The sequence below is a fragment of the Malania oleifera genome, chromosome 10 (assembly GCF_029873635.1).
Source record: "Malania oleifera isolate guangnan ecotype guangnan chromosome 10, ASM2987363v1, whole genome shotgun sequence".
Classification (NCBI taxonomy): Eukaryota; Viridiplantae; Streptophyta; class Magnoliopsida; order Santalales; family Ximeniaceae; genus Malania; species Malania oleifera.
This window is the reverse complement of record NC_080426.1, coordinates 18,867,406-18,887,680: the sequence shown is the minus strand read 5'-3', so window position 1 is coordinate 18,887,680 and position 20,275 is coordinate 18,867,406. Positions and strand designations below refer to the sequence as shown.

The following is a 20,275-nucleotide window of genomic DNA, read 5'->3' as shown; positions in this document are numbered from 1 at the left end:
CGGATTTATCTTATAAAAAGCGTTTCAAACAATTCAAGTCCAAACTATTTTTATATACACCCAATGTGCTAGCATCGCTACGAATTAAATTCATTCTCCATCCATATCAATATACATTATCCATATATATGAATATGATGACCCACCTAAATGCATTTGTACGTGTATTTGATTCCTGCAGCATTTGTAAGAGATAAAAAGAATATATTCCCTTCACCGCCACCTAGGTTGCCTAGCCATCTATCTAGATCAATGATCAATTTTTATATACATTAATGCCCATATTAAAATTTATGGGAGAGAGAAGGCTTTTTATTTTGGAAAAAAAAAGGAAGAAAAGAAATGGGATAATGCATAGGGCTTTGGCTAGCTATAAAGAGAAGCTGGCAGAGGCAGTATGAGCATTGCGTGAGAGGGAGAGAGAGAGAGGAAGAGAGGAGTGACATGAAGATGAGGAGTCAAGGATCCTCTCTTTCATGCCACGCCTTCTTTTCTTCGATCATCATCACTTTCCTTCTTCTAGAGATCGAGAGCTGGAGATTATCAAGATGAGGGAGAGAGGCCATACATGAAGATGAAGAATGATGTTGGGTAGCCAAGGATGACTTGCCTGCAGCTATATGTAGCAGCTTTCTCTCCTCTTGAGATCAGTTGCACTGTACGTGTTTGATTAATTAGTTGGGAAGGAGGACATGAGATGGGCGGGTGTTGCCAGGCAGTCTCCTTGGCTAATTTGACAGCTTCTTCTCTTTCATGCTTGCCCTTCTCTTCTTCCTTCCTCCCTTCCTTCATGATGATCGATTGAGGACCAGTACTGCTTCTTCCATATCATATCCCATCCCAGCTGCAGCTCCATCTTGGGTAAGCATACTAGCTAGCTTGAATACATAACTGGTGTAGCTTTAATTTCTGATCGTCGATGGGATTTTTTTCCTCTCTTTCTCTCTCTCGCTTCATCTGAAATGGTATTCTATTCTCAGGATGTTTGGTAGTGTGTTTAAAGGACAGATGTTTGTGTGCTTCGTCAAAAACCAAACATTAATTGCATATTATTAAGAACTCTTAAGAGCGATTAATTAGCCACAGCTAGCTAGCCTAGAGCATACTTGCTCAATACAAGCGCCATCATATCTTTTGTGATTAATATGGTTCCCTAACATTAATATCATATTGAGAACGCTGAGTGATTAATTAATTAGCCAAAGCTAGCTAGCCTAGAACATACTTGATCAATATATAACTGGTGTAGCTTTCTGATCGTCAATAGGAATTTTTTGTTTGTTTGTTCTTCTCTCTCGCTCGCTCGCTTGATCTGAAATGGTATTCTATTCTCAGGATGTTTGGTAGTGTGTTTAAAGGACAGATGTTTGTGTGTTTCGTCAAAAACCAAACATTAATAGCACATTAAGAACTCATGATTGATTAATTAGCCAAGGCTAGCTAGCCTAGAACATACTTGATCAATACAAGCGCCAGCTTTTGTGATTAATATGGTTCCCTAACATTAATATCATATTAAGAACTCTGAGTGATTAATTAATTAGCCAAAGCTAAAACCTAAAACAAAAAAGTGGTCTATACATGTTCCCACTTTTGTGATTAATGGCTTCCTAAAAGCTCCTTAAATCCCAAAATCAAACAGACAATTCAGTTACTTGTATCAAGTTATAAGTAATCAAGCACTTTATTTGCACTTGCATGCAATGCCAATGTGAATCCCCCTAGCTTTTTTTTTTCACGACACTTTTTTGGGCCTAGATAATTGATAATATGATCAGAAGTGAACTGCAGGCTAAATTAATTAATTGGAATATATAGATGGAAACAGAATGATATACTTATATACGAATTCAATAGAATGGATTACCAAAGAAAACATATGATGCTTGAAGGCAAATGACATTTAGAAAAAACATCCTATGTATATAGATGTTCAATAAATAATTTTATGCATTATAACTAATCTTATCATAGATTGTTTGTTTTTGGTGGATTGCAGGAAACTTAAGCTCCATTTGGAATTTGGAAAATACTAAAAAAAGGAAAGAAAAATATCAAGGAATCCGCATTTTCATGTTTGGGGTATGAAGAAACAAAATTTTGATTCTACTCATAATTAATATTTAATTTTTTCATATATTTAATCACGATAAAAAAAACTTTCATTTCCAATGGTATTTAATATAGAAGGAAAATACAATAGAAAATGTTTCCTTTTCCTCTCTGTCTTTTCTCAAATAAAATTCTTGATCCAAATGGACTCTTAAAGTATTTAACTTTGTTGTTTAGATTAAATATTTTGCAAGAGAAAAAGAAAATAAAAACAGGAAAGAAACAATTTTTACCTTTATTCTCTCTACGTTGAATGTGATTTAGAATAAAAAACAATTCAAATATGAATACAAATCAAAGGACAATAAGTAAAATAAAAATTTTAATTGATTTTCTATATACTTTATTCTTTTTTTTTCATTTTTTTTAATTACTAAGGAAATATATATCGCTTCCTTTATATTTTTCTTCCCTTTAATTGCCGATACAAAGCTATATGACATGATAGCACCCAATTTTTCCGATTGGGCAGTTTGATCTATGATCTATCATTCATGGACGTTGATAAGATCCTTCCATTTAGGAGTTTTCCCGACTCCCGGTTCCTCTTGCCGTTGTCCCCGTGCCCTGGTGGATCCCTCATATAAAATTAAACTTTATAGTTGAGCTCATCACTAAGCAATACAATGGGAAGAAAGAATGATGAGTTGTATAAATTTAATACTTGTATAAATTCAATCTTTTGTAATTTTTATTTATATATTTAAATCATGTTCTCTAAGTATTATGAATAGTAGCAGCAGCAGCAGCTCACAGTTATAGTTTTGTTATTGAGTTGTTAATTTAGTTATTGAGTTGTTAGCTTAGTTATTGAATTGTTAAATTTTCTGTTATTGAATTGCGGTATATATAACCCCATTGTAAGCTATTGTTCAAGGTAATGAAACCGAAATACTTTCATAAATTTGATACTAAGTTTTAAATGAAACATTAGGACTCAAGCAAAAGGGGAATATTTGAAATAAAAGAACCAAATGTAGGGCACCATTTGCCAAGGAGAAAAATAAGAAGAGTGCAGCATGCTCAGGCAAATGCATATATGGTGTAAATTTGAGGCAGTGAGCTGGCTGGGGCAGTGGGCTGGGTGGGTTGGGGGTTTGGGGAGGGGAGGGGGGACTGTTGGGCTTTTATGATTAATTATTTAATGGACTTTTAAGCGGGTTAACGGATATCACCTGGCCGGCTCACTAAGGGGTATTCGACTCATTTAATAAGCAGATCAATTATGAATCAATTAAAACAAATTGGAATCCATTCAGATTAATGGATTTAAATCCATTTTACCAGTTCTAATCTTTGGCCTTTCACCCTCTTCCTGTCATTTACTGCCACTACCACCGCAGCCTTCGCAGACCAGATGTCCATGCACTTATAATAATCAAAGTATTATTTTCCTCTTTTTCAGTGACACACACACATACACCTTTCCCTGCAATTGAGGTGACTTTTTATTTTTATTTTTTGAAAATTTCTCTTTTGATTCACAAGACAATTTCTAGTGTAAAAAATAACTTTTATATATATACATATATATATATATATATATTAATCTTTTACATATCATAAAAAATAAGATTCTTTTTTAAATCATAAATTAGCAAAACAAAGAATACCTAAAATTAATACGTTCTTTGCATTTGCCAATTAAATTTACCATACAAAATGAAAACATATAATAGAAAAAATATTTCATTCAAAGTTGGTAAAAATTAAAATTCTACGATCACATATAATAGTTATTTTATAATATTTTTAAATATAATTAATAATAATTAGATATAATTGTAAGTCAATTTTGAATATAGTAGAGTTTTTCAAACTAAGTCTTTTGAAGCAAATGAGAACATGTAAAATTTATAGGGCTGAATTAATTTGTCATTGAAAAAAAACTCTGATTTTGTAACTCTATAACCTAAAGTAAAAATTAGTATTGTTTTAAATAATAGAATCTAAATATTAATTATTTTACTATATAATATTTGAATATAGGTTATTTTTTAATTTTAACTTTTTAAAATATTTATTCAATAAAATTAAGAAAGTTATTTGTCTTTTGCCATATGTTTCATATTTGATTTCATAGTACCGAGTTTTTCAAGAAATCTGACGATATATTGTTTATAGTAATGCGGCTGTGAGCATGCGACAATGATAATATTATTATAATAATTAGTAAAGCTCATTGATTATTGTGCAATAGAGATTATTTAATCCAATAAGGGAGAGTGGAAGGTACCAGACTTACCCACGTGCGTAGCTGGCTATGGCGTGAGACGTTTAATAACACTTGAGAAACACGCAGGCTATCATCAGCGCCCATGGCCTAATGGATAAGGCGTCTGACTTCTAATCAGGCGATTGTGGGTTCGAGTCCCACTGGGCGTGTTTCTTCTGTTCCTCTATGTTGGCCTATTTTGTTTCCACGCCCTTGCGCTGATCCGAAATCTAACCAGCCGGCGGTTTCTTATAAAAATATTGTTTGGTAATTCAAAATTTTTAAAAATTCCTTCGCTCTGTTTATTTCATTTTCTTTTTTATTTTGTTCAAATAATTTCTTCCCACGTGATGATGTAAAAAGATTTTTTTTTTCCTACTATTTCCACTCATAAAGAACCAAATCATCACACATGGTATAGATTATTTCTCCATTTATTCTCATCCAATATAAAAATTTAAAAGTAAACACTAATCTTTTTTGTAAAAAGAAGTAGGAATCCATGAAATTTCAAACATCTCATTAATCTCTTTGAAACTCAACAAAAAGGCATTAAATTTTTTCTTGAAAAATTTCAAAAATTTTAGACACTTGTACTCAGGTCTATCTTTTTGTTAAATATTAGAGAAAATTCATCTGTTTTTTTGTCAAATTTTAATAAAAATTCCTTGAAATATTTAAAACCTAAGAGAAATCTAAGCCACTTTATTAATCTTCAAAGGAGATCTCTAACATTTTTAAAGTCTCGTGAGATTTGTGCCTCTGTGAATTTTTTATTTTAAGAAGTCCCTTTTAGATATTTAATGATTATTGACCCAAATTTTAGTATTTACATGTTTGAAAATTTAAATTTCATGTATTAAATTAAATGTATATAAATATAAACAAAAGACAATCTAAAATTATATTAGATTTTATTTAAAATTGAACTTCAAAATCTATGCTAGCAAACAACTTTTGAGTAGGTTGTGTTTCTCATTTCACCTGCTGTTACCCTTTTTCTTATTGCCTCATTTTCACATCCCAAAACACACGTACAAAAACATGGCCAAACAGGATAAACCGAGAGAAGGACTTGCTGAGCTAAAGACTGGAGTGACAGACAGTATGGATACAAAAACTAACTGCAATAATCATTGTTTCCACAAAGAATAATCTCTTTTTCCCACATTCAACTATATTCCATTTCAGCTCCCTAAAGTGCAAAAACTGTCGATCAGTTTCCCGTAAGCTGCACGGGAAAAATACAACTCACTTTACCCAACCCATAAACTCCCCATCATATCTTTCCGAGAGGATTAGGTTTTTCTTTTCAGGGCAAATGGGCAATGCAGCCACCCATTTATCGCTCGCCACTCTGAATCCCTCTTGCTTGCTTCTTTGATGAAATGAGGGTCAAAATGCTTCTGAGAACCGTAGATCTGCTGGGCCAGGACCCAAAATCCCTTTCTGTTCAGTAATCTTCCCAAGTCCGACAGGTGGCTCAGCATGTCCATTCTTTTCGTCATCTCTCCAGCTAGTGCGCTGCCAGTCTCTCTACACAATCAACAGCAAACCGTACCGAAAAGAAAATAAACAAATAGATAAATCGGTCACAGGAGCAAAGCATAATAAAGAAGAAAGGAGTAGAATACAAATGTACACAGAAAAATCTGAGCAAATGAGGCAAGATGGAAACTTTTTTTCACAGCGATCAGATTACAATGTTTTCAATATTTATTTCAAGGTGTGTAAACACATGTTTCTGTTTTGTGGGGTATGTTACTAGGATCAACAGAAGATAAGATTGGACCTATCAGAACGAGACTAGTCTTAGCCAAGAACAGAAACGGACCTTTAGCTCCTCATAGTTCTGGTTTTCATCGGGTAATGACGGTGCCACAACTGGGGGGGTAATATGTGGATCGGGCTTTTGAAATATGAATGTGGTATATAGGCCTGCAAAAGGGAAATGGTGAAAGAATGGAAACCAATAAATAAGATGTAAAATAAAAGGAAGTTAGGATGTAAAAATAAAGGGCAAGACCACAAAGAATACATCACCTAACACATCATATGATCGCGGAACAAGTCTACCCCTGGGATCAACCAGATTTTGACCTGAATTCAGTAGCATGCCTGCAAATTGTGCTCTATGGCAACAATTGAAAGAGAAGAAGAAAATGTTACTAAAATACAAACATGCCACATCTAAGTTGGATGCTTCAGCCTACTTTGCCAGGGAAACTAGAACTTAAATTTTCCAAGACATTTAATTAGGAATTTAAGAATAGAATTGCTAAATGATCACTTCTCATTATTTATCAAACATGGTTCTCAAAACTTGGAAGATCTAGCCCAATCTTGTTCTGCTGCCAGGTTTTCCAATCTCCCAAACTCTGCCTGGGAAGTAATATATACAAAAAAGAAAGAAAAAAGGGAAAAAAAAATCACTGTACACCCTTATAGTCTGTCAATACATTTAACTTGCAGCCCCGAAACTATGGAACCATTTGCAATTCACTTTTACATTAGAGTTGACATCACACCAACTTGAATGCACTATATCAGATTTATTAGCAAATGGTGGCACATAGCTGACAACATTGCCAAGTCTATATTTTGACCAATCAAATTTTGGGAAAAAAAGGATAAAAAAAATTAAATAAATAAATAGGGAAAAACACACTGGGAAAAAATCACTTTACACCCCTACAAGGCTTGCTTTAGAGTAATTTCAAGGGCTTGCAATTCACCATTGAGCCATGGAACCATGGGAATATTCTGCAATATCCATCTTCTAGTCAGCCTCTTGTTTAAGGAAGTCAGTTTGTCCCATCCAACAAATAACACTTGCATCTATCTAGCAGCCCCTTCCCTTCTTGCATGGCTTCTTAGCCTATCCTGCTCCTCCAACTGCTAGTAGTTCCATGAGTAAGGGATTCAGCCCTTCTTTCAGGGATTTTTAGCTCCTGTGAGCCTGTGAGGAAGCAATGGGATGGACAATAACAGATCCTGACGGTGTGTCTTTTCAAGGTGTAGTGTATTACGGACTCCACTTAAAACATTAAGGGAAGAGTCTGGCAGAAGCCCATCCCAAAGTCTGGGGTTACCTTCTGGTCCCCAATGTTTAAATTTCTGAAAATGCATCCCCAAAACTATGGAGCCATTCTATATTTTGTCAATAGAAATGGCCATCAATTGCTAACTTGGATGTGCCATATCAGATTTTAGCGCAAATGGTAGCATGATACATGGACTATGACCCACAACATTATTATATATGTCTGCCATTGATTGGTGCTGCTTATTCAAAGCGCAATCTCCTCTCTCTCTCCTCTCCTATTTGCATTTGATCTCCTAGGTTCCTACACGCAACTGCTCAAGAAAGACTAGCATTGGTGATGTACAATAGGAAGGGAGCAAGAGATGAAATAGAAAAAGGAAGAGAAGAAGGGAGAAAAAGAGAGAAACAGCAGGACATAACAGAAGGTAGAGACAGAGCAAAAGAAACAAACAGTACGAGAAGGAAAGAAGAAGGAAGAAGAAGAAATAAGGAGCGAGAGAGACAATAGATCTAAGGGAAAAGGGGAGAGAGACAGCTGTGAGGGAGAAAATTTCGTGACTCAATTAATCATCGAAAAGTTTTGCAGTATAAGCCTATATTTGTAGGCAACTAAGAAACCCTAAACATAAAATGAGAGAGATTGCTGTGAGAGAAAATTTCGTGAGACTCAATTAATCATTGAAAAGTTTTGCAGTATAAACCTATATATGTAGGCAACTAAGAAACCCTAAAAATAAAACTAATACAAATTATAGAATAACTCCAAAAAAATTAAAAATCATAAAGTGAATCCCAAAGTAAATAAAAATTACTGAAATATAAAAATATTCACCCCTTAGGAGAAAACGAAAACATAACCCGGAACTCCACATGGGACAATAGGTTGGGATGTCTCTCACCTAGCATCTGGAGACGTTAATCAAGTCCAAGCAGTGCTTGAACTTATCTATGGTAACAAGCTTTGTCAGCATGTCTGCTGCATTCTCCTAAGTGTTAACTTTCTCAAGCAATAGTTCACTAGAAGAAACAAATTCCCTAATCCTGCAAAACCTCACATCTATGTGCTTGGCCCTCGCATGATACACCTGGTTCTTTGCCAAATAAATGACACTTTGACTATTACAATGCAACTGAACTTCACCTTGCTGAATACCTAGTTCCTTGACCAACACTATAAGCCACAAAGCTTCTTTGGCAGCCTCAACCACTGTCATATACTCAAACTCAATAATAGATGGTGCAACTAGAGACTGAACCATGGACCTCCAACAAATACCCCCCCCTCCCAAACAAAAGTGAATACATACCTTGTGGTAGCCCTCCTATCATCCAAGTCTCCTGCATAGTCTGCATCCACATATCCCACAACTGAAAGATCACTCTATTGTCCATCAAACATAATGTCAGTCTGTAGTACCCCTCAAGTATCTGAAAATCCGCTTAACTGCATCCCAATGTTGTCGTCCCGAATTTGATAGAAACTTGCTCACCACACTGACAATTTGTGCCAAATCCGATCTTGTACAAACCATAACATACATCAAGCAACCCACTGCACTAGCATATGGAACCTTTGACATGACTTGAACTTCATCATTTGTCATTAGGCACTAGGTGGTAGACAATTTAAAATGATTCGCCACAGATGTACTCACTGATTTTGCATTTTTCATGCTGAACCTCTTCAACACCCTCTCAACATAGCTACGTTGAGATAACCATAATCTCCTGGAAGCTTTATCCCTACGAATCTCCATCCCAATAGTCTTCTTGGCCGCACCCAAATCCTTCATGTCAAATTCTTTGCTCAACAAAGTTTTCAATTTGTTGACCTCACTCATACTCTTCGTAGTAATCAACATATCATCCACATAAAGTAAAATAAAAATAAATGAATCATCATCAAGGCCCTTAACATAAACACAACAATCATACTCACATCTCCTATAGCCAATTCGGATCATGTAGAAGTCAAATCGCTTGTACTACTGCCTCAAAGACTGCTTCAGTCCATAAAGTGATTTACTCAATTTACAAACCAAGTGTTCCTGTCCAGGCTGACTGAACCCTTCTGGTTGTACCATGCATGTAAATCAACTCCTCCAAATCACCATGGAGAAAAGCTGTCTTTACATCCTTCTGCTCCAAATGCATATCAAAATGCGCTACCAAACTCAACACTGCCCTGATGGAAAGTGTGTCTGACCACAGGGGAGAAGATCTCATCATAGTCAACCCCTTTCCTCTATGAGTAACCCTTTGCTACTAGATGAGCCTTGAATTTTTCTCCCTCTTTTTCTGATACTGCTTCTTTCTTCTTATACACTCATTTGCATCCTATCACTCTCTTCCCCTCTAGAAGCTCCACCAACACCCATGTCTGGTTCTTATGTAGAGGCTCCATCTCCTCCACCATAGCACCCATTCATCTACTTTTCTCTTGGCTGTGCATCGCCTCTTGAAAAGTAGTAGGATCTTCGCTATTAGTAATGATGCATAAGAAACCAAATCGTCAAAACCATACCTGGTGGGTGGCTTGATAATGCGTTTGGGCCTGTCTATAGCTATATTGTGATGTTGTTGATCTCCTGAACAAGAACTCCTTGCATTCTAAACATTGTCTTCTCTGCCATGGGTCTTTAGCTCCACCTGCACCACATGCTCATTACTGCTACAATTTTCTGGCACCTGTTTCTCTTCTTTCTAAGTACGCTGTAACATGGTTTTCTCATCAAAAACCACATCTCTACCGATCGCCACCTTGTTTTCTTCGGATCCCAGAGCTTGAAGCCTTTCACCCCTTTCTTATACCCCAGAAAGATACACTATCTAGAATTTGCATCAAGTTTCGATTTCTCCTCACTAGAAACATGCACGTAGGCTGGACATTTAAACACTCATAAACCAGAATAGTCTACCGCGCTATCTGTCCACACATCCTCTACTACTTTCCCATCTAGCGCTGCCTTGGTGACCTGTTAATCAAGAAACATACCATATTTACTACTTCTGCCAAGAAGTTCTTGCAAGCTCTGCATTCAACCTGAGACACCAAACTCTTTCAGCTATTGTTTTGTTCATCCTTTCCGCTACACCATTCTATTATAGTGTCTTGCGTAATGTGAAGTGTCTCTTAATTCCATGTTACTCACACAACTTCGTGAACTTTGAATCTATGTCATGGTTCGAAATCGCGGTCGCGGGTAACGTCGCGGGATGCGGGAGACGCGGGTATTACATAACCAGAAGCGGGCGTAACGGTTGTGAATTTTTTTCATGCATGCACAACCATGCCAAAATCAAAAAATAAGCATGAAATCCATTAATGCATGATTTTTAATGAATTTTGACAACTTTCATTCAACCAACAAATGCTTTTTAATAGGCATTATGATTTTTATATTAATTTTAGTGCGCTGCTTACAAAAAAAAGGCATATTTTTTTAAAGTTTGCATTAGTTTACAATAATTTATATTACAATTTACAATTTAAAAAAATAAATATGGAATTGTAAATCTTACAATTTAATTATTTAAATGGTAGTGTACTTGAGTCACTTGAGACTTGACTAACTGTGTAGAAATTAGAATTTATTATAAATTTTATATCTAACATTAAATTATTAATTGTCAAGGTATTTTAAAAAAATAAATATGTAGAATATTAATTAATAATTTTTTACTAAATATGTACTCTAACTCTCTAAGTAACTCTATAAATTTTATGTTTTAATAATTTTATACTAATTATTTTATTTTAATTAATAAATTCTACTTATATAATGATTTACAAATTTGCATACTAATTAAATAATAAATATAAACTGAAATTATAAAATAAACTAAATTATTAATTCAGAATAAATTGGTAATTTACAATTACATTAAACAATGAAGTAGAAGAACTGAAGAAACATAACCACTCCCGAGTCCCGAGTCCCCACTGAAGCTGCGAGAGAGCTGCAACCTGCAAGCCTCCAAAATTTGGGGGAATCCAAGGCTTTGAAGCTTATTTTTGGAGCTACGACTGCGAGCCTGCGAATGGAGGCGACCTACAGAACACAGCTCCTTCAAGCGACAAATCGAAGATTGGAAGCTGATTTTGGGTTCTTACGCTGGACGAAGGAGACGAACTGACGAAGAGGGAAAAATCGAAACACCTTCAAGGGAAAAATCAAACTCCTTCAAGACGAACTGCCAGTCAGCTGACCTGCAATGGCTACAAACCGCAAAGAACACCTTCAAGGCAAAAATCGAAGCTGATTTTGGGGATTTTGAAACTTCAGATCAGTAGATTGAAGTTGTACGAAAGAGACGAAGAGTGAAAGTGGGAACAACACAACAAATCGAAGCTTCGAAGTTGCTTTTCGTTTCTTTGGAGGCTTCAAATGAGGAGATCTAAGCTAGACGATGAAGAGAAACACACAAAATGGAGCAGACTCGAGGAGATAAGGTACGCAGTAGTGTAAAGGGTTGTCGGCTGTAACGTGTCATAACGAACGTTACGGGCCGTAACATTAGTGTAACGGCCGTTATGGTTCCGTAACGACCATTATGCATGTGAATTTTCTGCTCATCGGAGAGATGATTTTCCGTTACGTAATGGCCATTATTAATACCATGATCTGTGTACTCAGTACCATTGTCGGACCTGAGGCATTTGATCTTCCTCCCTGTTTGATTTTCTACTTTAGCTTTTCATAACTTGAACTTGGTAAATGTTTCTAACTTGTGCCGCATGAAATACACCCAAACCTTTCGTGAGTAGTCATCAATAAAACTCACGAAATACGTATGTCCTCCCCGTGATGCTACCCTTACTAGCTCCCAAACATATGTATGAACATAGTCAAGAATTCCCTTCATCTTGTGTGTGGTTATGTTGAAATGCACCCTAATTTGTTTCCCAAGAATACAATACCTGCAAAAATTAAGTTTGCATGTTTTGACACCCTTTAATAGATTTCTCTTATAAAGCTCCATCATCCCATGCTCGCCCCATATGACCTAACCGCATATGCCACAAGACTGTACAATCTGACTCCAACTTTGCAGCTGCAACTCCACCTACAACTGTGGTACCTATCAGTGTATAGATATTTCCTGTTAATTTCTACCCCTTCATCACTATTAAGACACCTTTACTCACCTTCATTATTCTACTTGCAGACTTGTAATTAAACTCATTACAATCTAAAGTGCCCAATGAAATCAGATTCTTCCTTAAATTAGGTATATGTCTAACATCACACAACGATCTAATAACACCATCAAACATTTTAATTCTGATATTCCCTATTCCAATAACTTTGCATGATGTATCGTTACCCATCAGAACAGAACCATAATTTACTAACATATAGGTCATGTGATAGGAGCATGCCGAATCCAGGATCCAAGAATCCATGAGATGATCTGAACCGGATGAAACAGAAAACATATCCCCGTCACCGCTCTTTGAGTCTTCTTCTTCCACTACATTCGCAGACTTTGATGGACCCTCTTTATTCTTTGTATTCCCTTCTTTTTCTTTGGACAATCTCGTTTTATGTGCCTCTTTTTACCACACTTAAAACACCGTTTATCCTTCCTCTTCCTAGAATTGGACCAAGATTAATTGTTACTCGATCCGCTCCGCGACTTGCTTCCCCACGTTCGTGGTTACCGCTCACCACAAGCCCTTCACCTTGTAAATTCTCATCACTAGCTTTCTTCCTCTAATGAAAACCTAAAAGAGCACTTGTGATCTCCACTAATTCGAGAGTTTCTTTTCCCCACATTAGAGTTGTAACCAAATTTTCGTACGTTGGAGAAGAAGGTAGGGAATCAGTAACATCAACCCATTGTCTTCGTCTTCGAACTTCACATCAACTCGCTTCAAATCACTGATGATCTAGTTGAACACGTTGATGTGCTAGTTCAGATCTAAACCCTTTAACATCTTAAGACCTTACAGTTTCTGCTCACAATAAAGCTTGTTTGTCAACGACTTGGACATATACCAACTTTCCAATTTCAGCCAAACTGCCGTCGGTGATTCCATGACGTGATACATCACGTCATCAGCAAAACAAAGTCTGATAGTTGCCACAGCCATCGCTTCCAATTTCTTCCAATTAATGTCATCCATGCCTTCCGGCTAATTTCTGTATAATGCCTTCACCATGCACTGCTGCACTAACAAATCTTTGACCCTCCTCTGCCATAATTTGAAATTTCCAGATTCATCGAACTTGACCATGTTGAAATTAGCAGAAGAAATCCCAATCAGCGTAACCTATGGCCTTGATACCAATTGTTGATGAAAAAATGTGCGGTGCAGCAATTACAATGAATAATATAAAAAGCAATAAGATAAGGAAAGTAAGAAACACACACAAGGATTTAACGTGGTTCGGCAAAATGCCTACTTCCATGGGAGCAAGTGGCAGTTGAATTTTACTATCATCACAAGTAGGGTTACGTCATGTATATTTATACTAACCCTAGTCGTACAGAAGTATTAGAAAATTCCTCAAATACCCCTGTACCGTACCGCGGAGGCAACGCCCCAACCTATTAATTGTCCCAACCAATAAAAACAATCTGATGTCGAACAAAACCGAAGACGGTTTGGTGAAATCGTTGACAGTTTTCTTCCTAATTGGCTTCTAGAAGAAACCGTTGATGTACCTGTAGAAAACCGTCGACAGTTTTCTTCAGACCAGCTTCCTTATTTTCTTCAGCCTGCTTTCTCTGTACATGTGTTCTACTCAATATAAACCACATATTACAACAAGGTTCATTCAGAGGGACGGTGGTATGCTGAATGTAGATCTGATGGATGATTCTACAAAATCGTGTGAAGCTATCAGTTAATCACACACAACCAAAAAGGTGGCAAATGTTGGCCCAACTCATGGTGATGTGGAAACCCTTTGTGATGGGGACACCTATAGTGATTGGGATTTGAGACAATCGTCCTATGAGTTTTATGAATCTGACAACTCAGAGGTGGATGTGAAAGTGGGTGAGTTTGAAAACTTATTGATGTGCACACTGAGATGAACAATTGTAAAAAGCAAAAAGGGGGGGGGGGGGGTTAACGACGGCGAGACAGTAAAATTGCCCAAGAAGCTGACTGCACTTCCTACGACAGCAAAATCCCCATATGGCCAACAAGGTGGCCCCACCCTATGAAAGTGCAAATCCAAAGCATACAATTATTGAGTCTCCTCTAGATACTAAGTGTGAAAGGTCAGATGAAACAGTCATCAATATAAAAATGATTATGGCATGAAATTTGGGAAGAATTGACCAATAATGTTGAGGTCTACGTTTGCTAAAAGGCACGATTGGATGATCTGTGCTGCAGATGATAACAGGTTGCATTCTCTTACTCTTAGGAACCTTCATGGTGTTCATACTAGCACTAGGTCATTTGATTCTACACATGAGTTCAAAGTGGTTTTCAAAGCACTATTCAGAGGGGTTTAAGAAGGATTCAAACATGAAACCAGCGGATATTATGGATGAGGTTAGACAAGATTCCCAAGAGGGGATTAGCATGAACAAGGGCTTTGTGCACTGTGTTTCTTATGTTGGTGTACTATTATGGAGCATACTACCTACAATTCATGAAATTGTTCATATTATCCTATGTATGGCACTTGTATGCCAATTTCATGAAGGATTTGAAGGGCTGCTGATGGTCTGAGGCAGCTTCAAAGAAGAAAAGAAGACAAGGATTTGATAATATTAAGACAAAAATAGGGGCCAAACATATGAAAAGTATTAACTCCAAATAATGGTGTTAGTGGTGTAGGCATCCATTAAAACCATTCCAAAAATGTGAGATGTTCAATACTTTGGCTTAGGCATTTAATTCCAAGATAGTAGTTGAAAGGAACAAGTCATACTAGCCACGATGGAGATGATTTGAAGATATCTAATGACCACATACATAAGAATAGAGATCCAATGTTGTCCCATAGGGCTTATTTGCCCAGGGATTTAAATACTACTTGTAGAAGATTAATGAATCAAGTAGAGATTGCAATGTTTCAAGGGAGTGTATCAAAATTTGAGGTCCACAGTGGTGCTCAGTCTTGTTGATTTAGAGATGAATAAGGTATAGCCCCCAAAAGTGGGGTCTCACAGGTGCCCATTGCAAGCACACAATATTATACTGCTTATCACAAAGGGAAAGGAAGGACTATGTGGCCCAATACTACCACAGAAGCACTTACATAAAATGTCATTCCTCATTAGAAGAAATACGGGTTCTACTTCTGGGTACAACATGCAATTGGGCGGAAGGGGGTGATTGCTCTAATACAACTTAAAAATTGACCTAATCTGTGGCCCAAAGCGGCTGGTCATCCTATTTCTCCAAAATTAAACAGCCAATCTTATAGAAAAGATGCTGATGAGCCACCAAATTCATATAAGCTAAAAGGCATTAGGTTTCACCTAAAGTTTCCTTTGCTTCACAAAATGGAATAAGGTAGTAATGGAATAGATATTCAATAGGAATATAGTGGTTCATGACAGCAGACAGTACCACTCTCAGGCAAATGACCATGCAAAAGTAGTTTTCGTTCCAACCAACAAGAAATAGCATAGGAATAGACATCCCACGGTGATATTTGAGAATGTCATTCCTTGTTATTCAGATTAACATAAAATTTTGTGAGTGCATTTACCTTAGAATGAAACCACCTTTTCTATTGTAAACTAATATATCCTTAGATGTGCTTCCATTAACACCTTAATCCATTGTGCAAACCAAACATAACCTAAGTGCAGTAGACGTGCATAATCAAATATCTCGCAAGTGTTGCCAAACAAAAAAACCTCCAATGAGGCAGAAGGTTGTTAGTACAGCAGGTAGACAGTGGGGGCATTCCTGCAACTGAACTAGTAATAAATATGGGTGCCTAGAAAGTAGGCTAGACACGCCAACAATAGAACCTGAAGAACATGCAGATGAACCATGAGTGGTAAATCACAAATTCACATACCTGTTATCGTCATAGAATTCAGTTAAGTTCTGAATCTCAACATAGTCAAGCCCAGCCTCTCTGGCCAACCTGGTTACATGTTACAAATGCTAATCAAGATTCTTTGAAACTCTACATGGCAAAGCAAATAAAAAAAATGTAAGAACAGAAGATTAAAGGTTATTATGTTGGCAAATTTAGTGTTACTTGTTGAAACATGCTATTTTTGTTCCAGCTGAAGTATCAAAGTATCTAAGCCATAATTCAGATTAAAATAGGAACATTTTGGAGACAAACAACTGTGGAAATTTATGTAAGCTCCAAAGCCAGAAAAAAACATTGTTGTCAGAGGTTTTGAAATTCAACAAGGGTTAAAATTTTGGTCCCACCAGAAATACATTTATTTTATTGAAGACTATGGTAGTTAGATGCCAACTCTGTCAAATGTACAGAGACATAGAAGTCAATGATTAGTGTCAATTCAAAGAATTCCCGAGGACAGAAACTGAACCTTATCAAGCTTGGAAAATGTACCAGACAATGGACTTCAGCAGAAATGTCACTGGCAAATTTCAGCTGGTATTTCTTTCCAAATAATGGAAACCTGGAAATGAATCACATATTCAATTGAGACTATGTAGAGAAGTTTCATTTATCCAAGATAACAGATAATACAAGAACATGCTGAACATCTCAAGTTCATATACTTCTCTTCCTCAACTTCAAAAGTGATCACGTAGCTCTCAGATCGAATGCAATTGGGAACAATGTTAGGCTTCATGCTGCTGCTTTTGTTGTGGTATGCTTCAACATTCTTCTGATACTTTGCCCTGGGACGCCAAAACATTACATTTTCATAATGGTGAGAAGCCGACAATAATAACCCAAGCTGTGAGTGCCAAAAAAAAAAAAAAAGGGTGGTTTCACAGATGGTTATTTTAATATTAAACCTAATATTTTAGTATGATCATAGACAAGAAAACGATCTTTCCTAGCAAATATTTTTGGACAAGCAAGAACTTAATTTGTGTCTGGGAGCTTAGATTTGGAGCCATAAATTTGGATTTGGATTTGTCTGGATTTGGATAAAAATCAATCAAGTTTGTTCTGTGTTTTGTCTAAATCCACTCAAATCTGAATCCAAGGTCCAAACCCCAACATAGGTTAGTGTTTTCTTGTCCTACTTATATCCTTGCCATACATGGTGCATGGAAACGATTAATAACCACTTGACACTTTGCCTATGAGGTCTACTATTTTTCAGATGAGCAGCCAACAAGTACTAAATAACTGTCGAAAAAATAAAATAAAAGAAAAATAAAAGACTCAGGATTTCAGCTCTAGCATCAGTCTTGGTCCTGAAAGAAACAATTTCCTTAAATTATCCATCATCAATGGACTAGAGATTGTAAATAAGTCCATCAAGATAGAATATGCAATGGGAAAAAAATAATAAAATGTAAATAATCATCAACTTAACAACCTGACAATCAGGGTGCAATATAAATAGTATCTCCAGAAACAACAGCTGCAGGTGAAAAAATTTGAAAACAACTAAACTTTAACAATCATAGCTCCATACCATATGGTAGATGAGTCAGGAGTAATACCAAAGAAATAGCCCCCGGGTTTCAGCAAAGATGATACATTATGCAGAAGCTTCCTTGCTCTCTCCTCAGTTTCAAAACACAACTGCAAGAAAACAAGCTGTTAACATTTATACTTCACCTCATTCTTAGAATAAAATGAACATAAGACAGTGAAAGAGAAGCTTAGAGCAGATTAGGAACCTGCAAATGCTGCAAGCAGCAAACTACATCAGCCACATTGCCCTTGTCCTGCAAATGCAATTCTATATTCTCCTGTCAACGAAAATGCTGAAGTGTCAAGTAAAAATACATACAAACCTAATAAGCATCAAGGTCTTAATTTCAATAGTTATATGAATCCATATTTTTCACCACCTGAAACAGGATACTAAGCATTAACGCTTCTGGATTTGAAATCATAGTTGAAAAGAAAACTGAAAACCTAAAAAAAAAAAGTGAGGGAGAAAGGTTCTAGGTCCCTGCACAAGGCTGATTCAATGCATATAAGAGAAACTAGATTCATAAAAATAAAATAAATAAATAAAATAAAAACAATCATCTTGTAAACTGACGGGCCAATTAAGGTAAATTTTTTTTGCTATAAATTTTGTCACTGCACCCATTTTTGAATTCACATATGAATATATAGGTTTGTTGTTTTAGGAGTTTGACGGTTTTATGACTAAATTTTGAGTTCTAATAAAAGATTAGACTAATTTAGATGTTTCTCCTTTAGGTTTGATTTGCTTTTGTAATTCTATTTGCTCTACGACAGGGACAAGATCAATGTGAATTTGGAAATATCACTAAAATTAACAAGATTTCTTCATAATATCTTAAGTACTTCAACAAATTATTCGGGTAGGCATGCTATTCTGCCAACCCTGCACAAATGGAACTTTTGTTATATATCTCCTCCATAGCTACATCTTGCAATGTGCTCGTATCCGAACATTCTACATTCAAACATCAAAATAGAGCACTTCCAACCGCACCAGCCAAGAATTGCCCAAAAAGTTCGATTGTTGAGACGCTAATGAAAGAAAAACCTTAACAATAGAGAATTATCCTCACTGTTTTCCTTCTTTTTCTTGTTGTGCTCACTTTGTTTATCCAAGAGAGAGAGAGACAGCTCACCATACAGGGATCAACTTCAAAGAACTCGGCAGTGTAAGTCTTCCTCTGACTCTCCCATACTCCTCGAACTTCGCTTATTCCAGAGGACGCAGCATCTACGAACATCCCTCTTTTACATATCAGAGAGAGAGAGAGAGAGAGAAAAGGGAAAGAGAGAAAACTAGAGAGAGAATTTGCAAAGCTCCATACCAATTCCTATATAATGACCAATTTGAGCTTCGTCCCACTTCTCTGCGTCCGCTCCTCCTCCACAGTACAAATCACACACCTTCAACAGCGCCAACAATCAATACTACAGCACAAACACAATAAATATCTGCGAATAACAGAGAGAGAGAGAGAGAGAGAGAGTAGGACACGAACAGTGGCGTATGGTTGGACAAAGATCTTGATGAGGGCTGCTTTAGCGAATTCGCAGAGACGATGGTGAGTCGACTCGGCCCTGGAGGCCGGAAAGCCACTCAACATATCCCCCGCTCAATTGCCGATTCAGCAAACCTTGCAGGTAAAGTAGGCGAATCCGACTTCGCGAATACAAATTACAACAGGCAAGGCCTTCGTTTTTCGCAAAATAATTAAAAAAATTAATTAATTAACATAAAACTAACAGTAATAATAGGTTGAGAAAAACAAAAACAAATAAATCATTATAAATAATTTTTTTTCCCTTTCTGCCCTTTTAGCTGATGTAGTAGGTTCACACTTTGAGTTTTTTCCCGATTTAACTTTTATATATATATATATTAAATAGTACTCCATTCTAGGAAGCATTTCCTAGAATGATTCTGACGTAATCTCGCTACTCCAAGTAGTGAGATTTACTTTTAAGAGACGATACTCGTGTAGATGCGTGACAAATCTCGCTATTCCAAATAGCGAGATTGTTCGTTGATTAAGCATGCTGACTTGGACGCGTGGCAAATCTCGCTGGATGAACCAGTGAGATTTGCTTTAGCCATTACACAGCTCTTCCTCCTTCCATTGTCGTCACGAACAGAGAGTAGTATGCATCCTTTGTAGAGAGACAGGGAGGAGCAGAGCAACAGGTTACTGTTGAAAGAGACAAGGGTCGGATATGTTGTGCAGGTAACCGTTGTGACGAGAGGCTCCCTAACCCTTGAGAGCGCGCGTATATAAACTCAAGGAGATGGGGTAAGACACATTCTGGGATTTACTTTGTTCATAAATTTTAAAT

General features: G+C 36.6%; 1 protein-coding gene and 1 non-coding gene across 3 annotated transcripts; one reads left to right on the top strand and one right to left on the bottom strand.

Annotated features, from left to right (window-relative positions):
* The first annotated feature begins 4,424 nt into the window (after positions 1 to 4,424).
* Positions 4,425 to 4,497, top strand: TRNAR-UCU (transfer RNA arginine (anticodon UCU)). The gene has a single exon. It is a non-coding gene; the product is annotated as a tRNA-Arg (tRNA).
* A 938-nt stretch (positions 4,498 to 5,435) lies between these two features.
* Positions 5,436 to 19,644, bottom strand: LOC131165594 (mRNA cap guanine-N7 methyltransferase 2). 2 transcript variants are annotated; one of them, XM_058123526.1, is made up of 11 exons: positions 19,444 to 19,644; positions 19,270 to 19,348; positions 19,081 to 19,175; positions 18,145 to 18,216; positions 17,937 to 18,046; positions 17,062 to 17,184; positions 16,866 to 16,958; positions 16,376 to 16,444; positions 6,371 to 6,459; positions 6,162 to 6,265; positions 5,436 to 5,863 (listed from the first exon to the last, which is right to left on the bottom strand). In XM_058123526.1, the coding sequence occupies exons 1-11, from the start codon at positions 19,546 to 19,548 to the stop codon at positions 5,723 to 5,725; spliced, it is 1,080 nt and encodes a 359-aa protein (XP_057979509.1). In that variant the 5' UTR covers positions 19,549 to 19,644; the 3' UTR covers positions 5,436 to 5,722. The 2 variants fall into 2 exon arrangements, with proteins under 2 accessions (XP_057979509.1, XP_057979508.1); XM_058123525.1 differs by having other exon boundaries at positions 19,018 to 19,175; positions 19,444 to 19,626.
* Between the last annotated feature and the right edge of the window lie 631 nt (positions 19,645 to 20,275).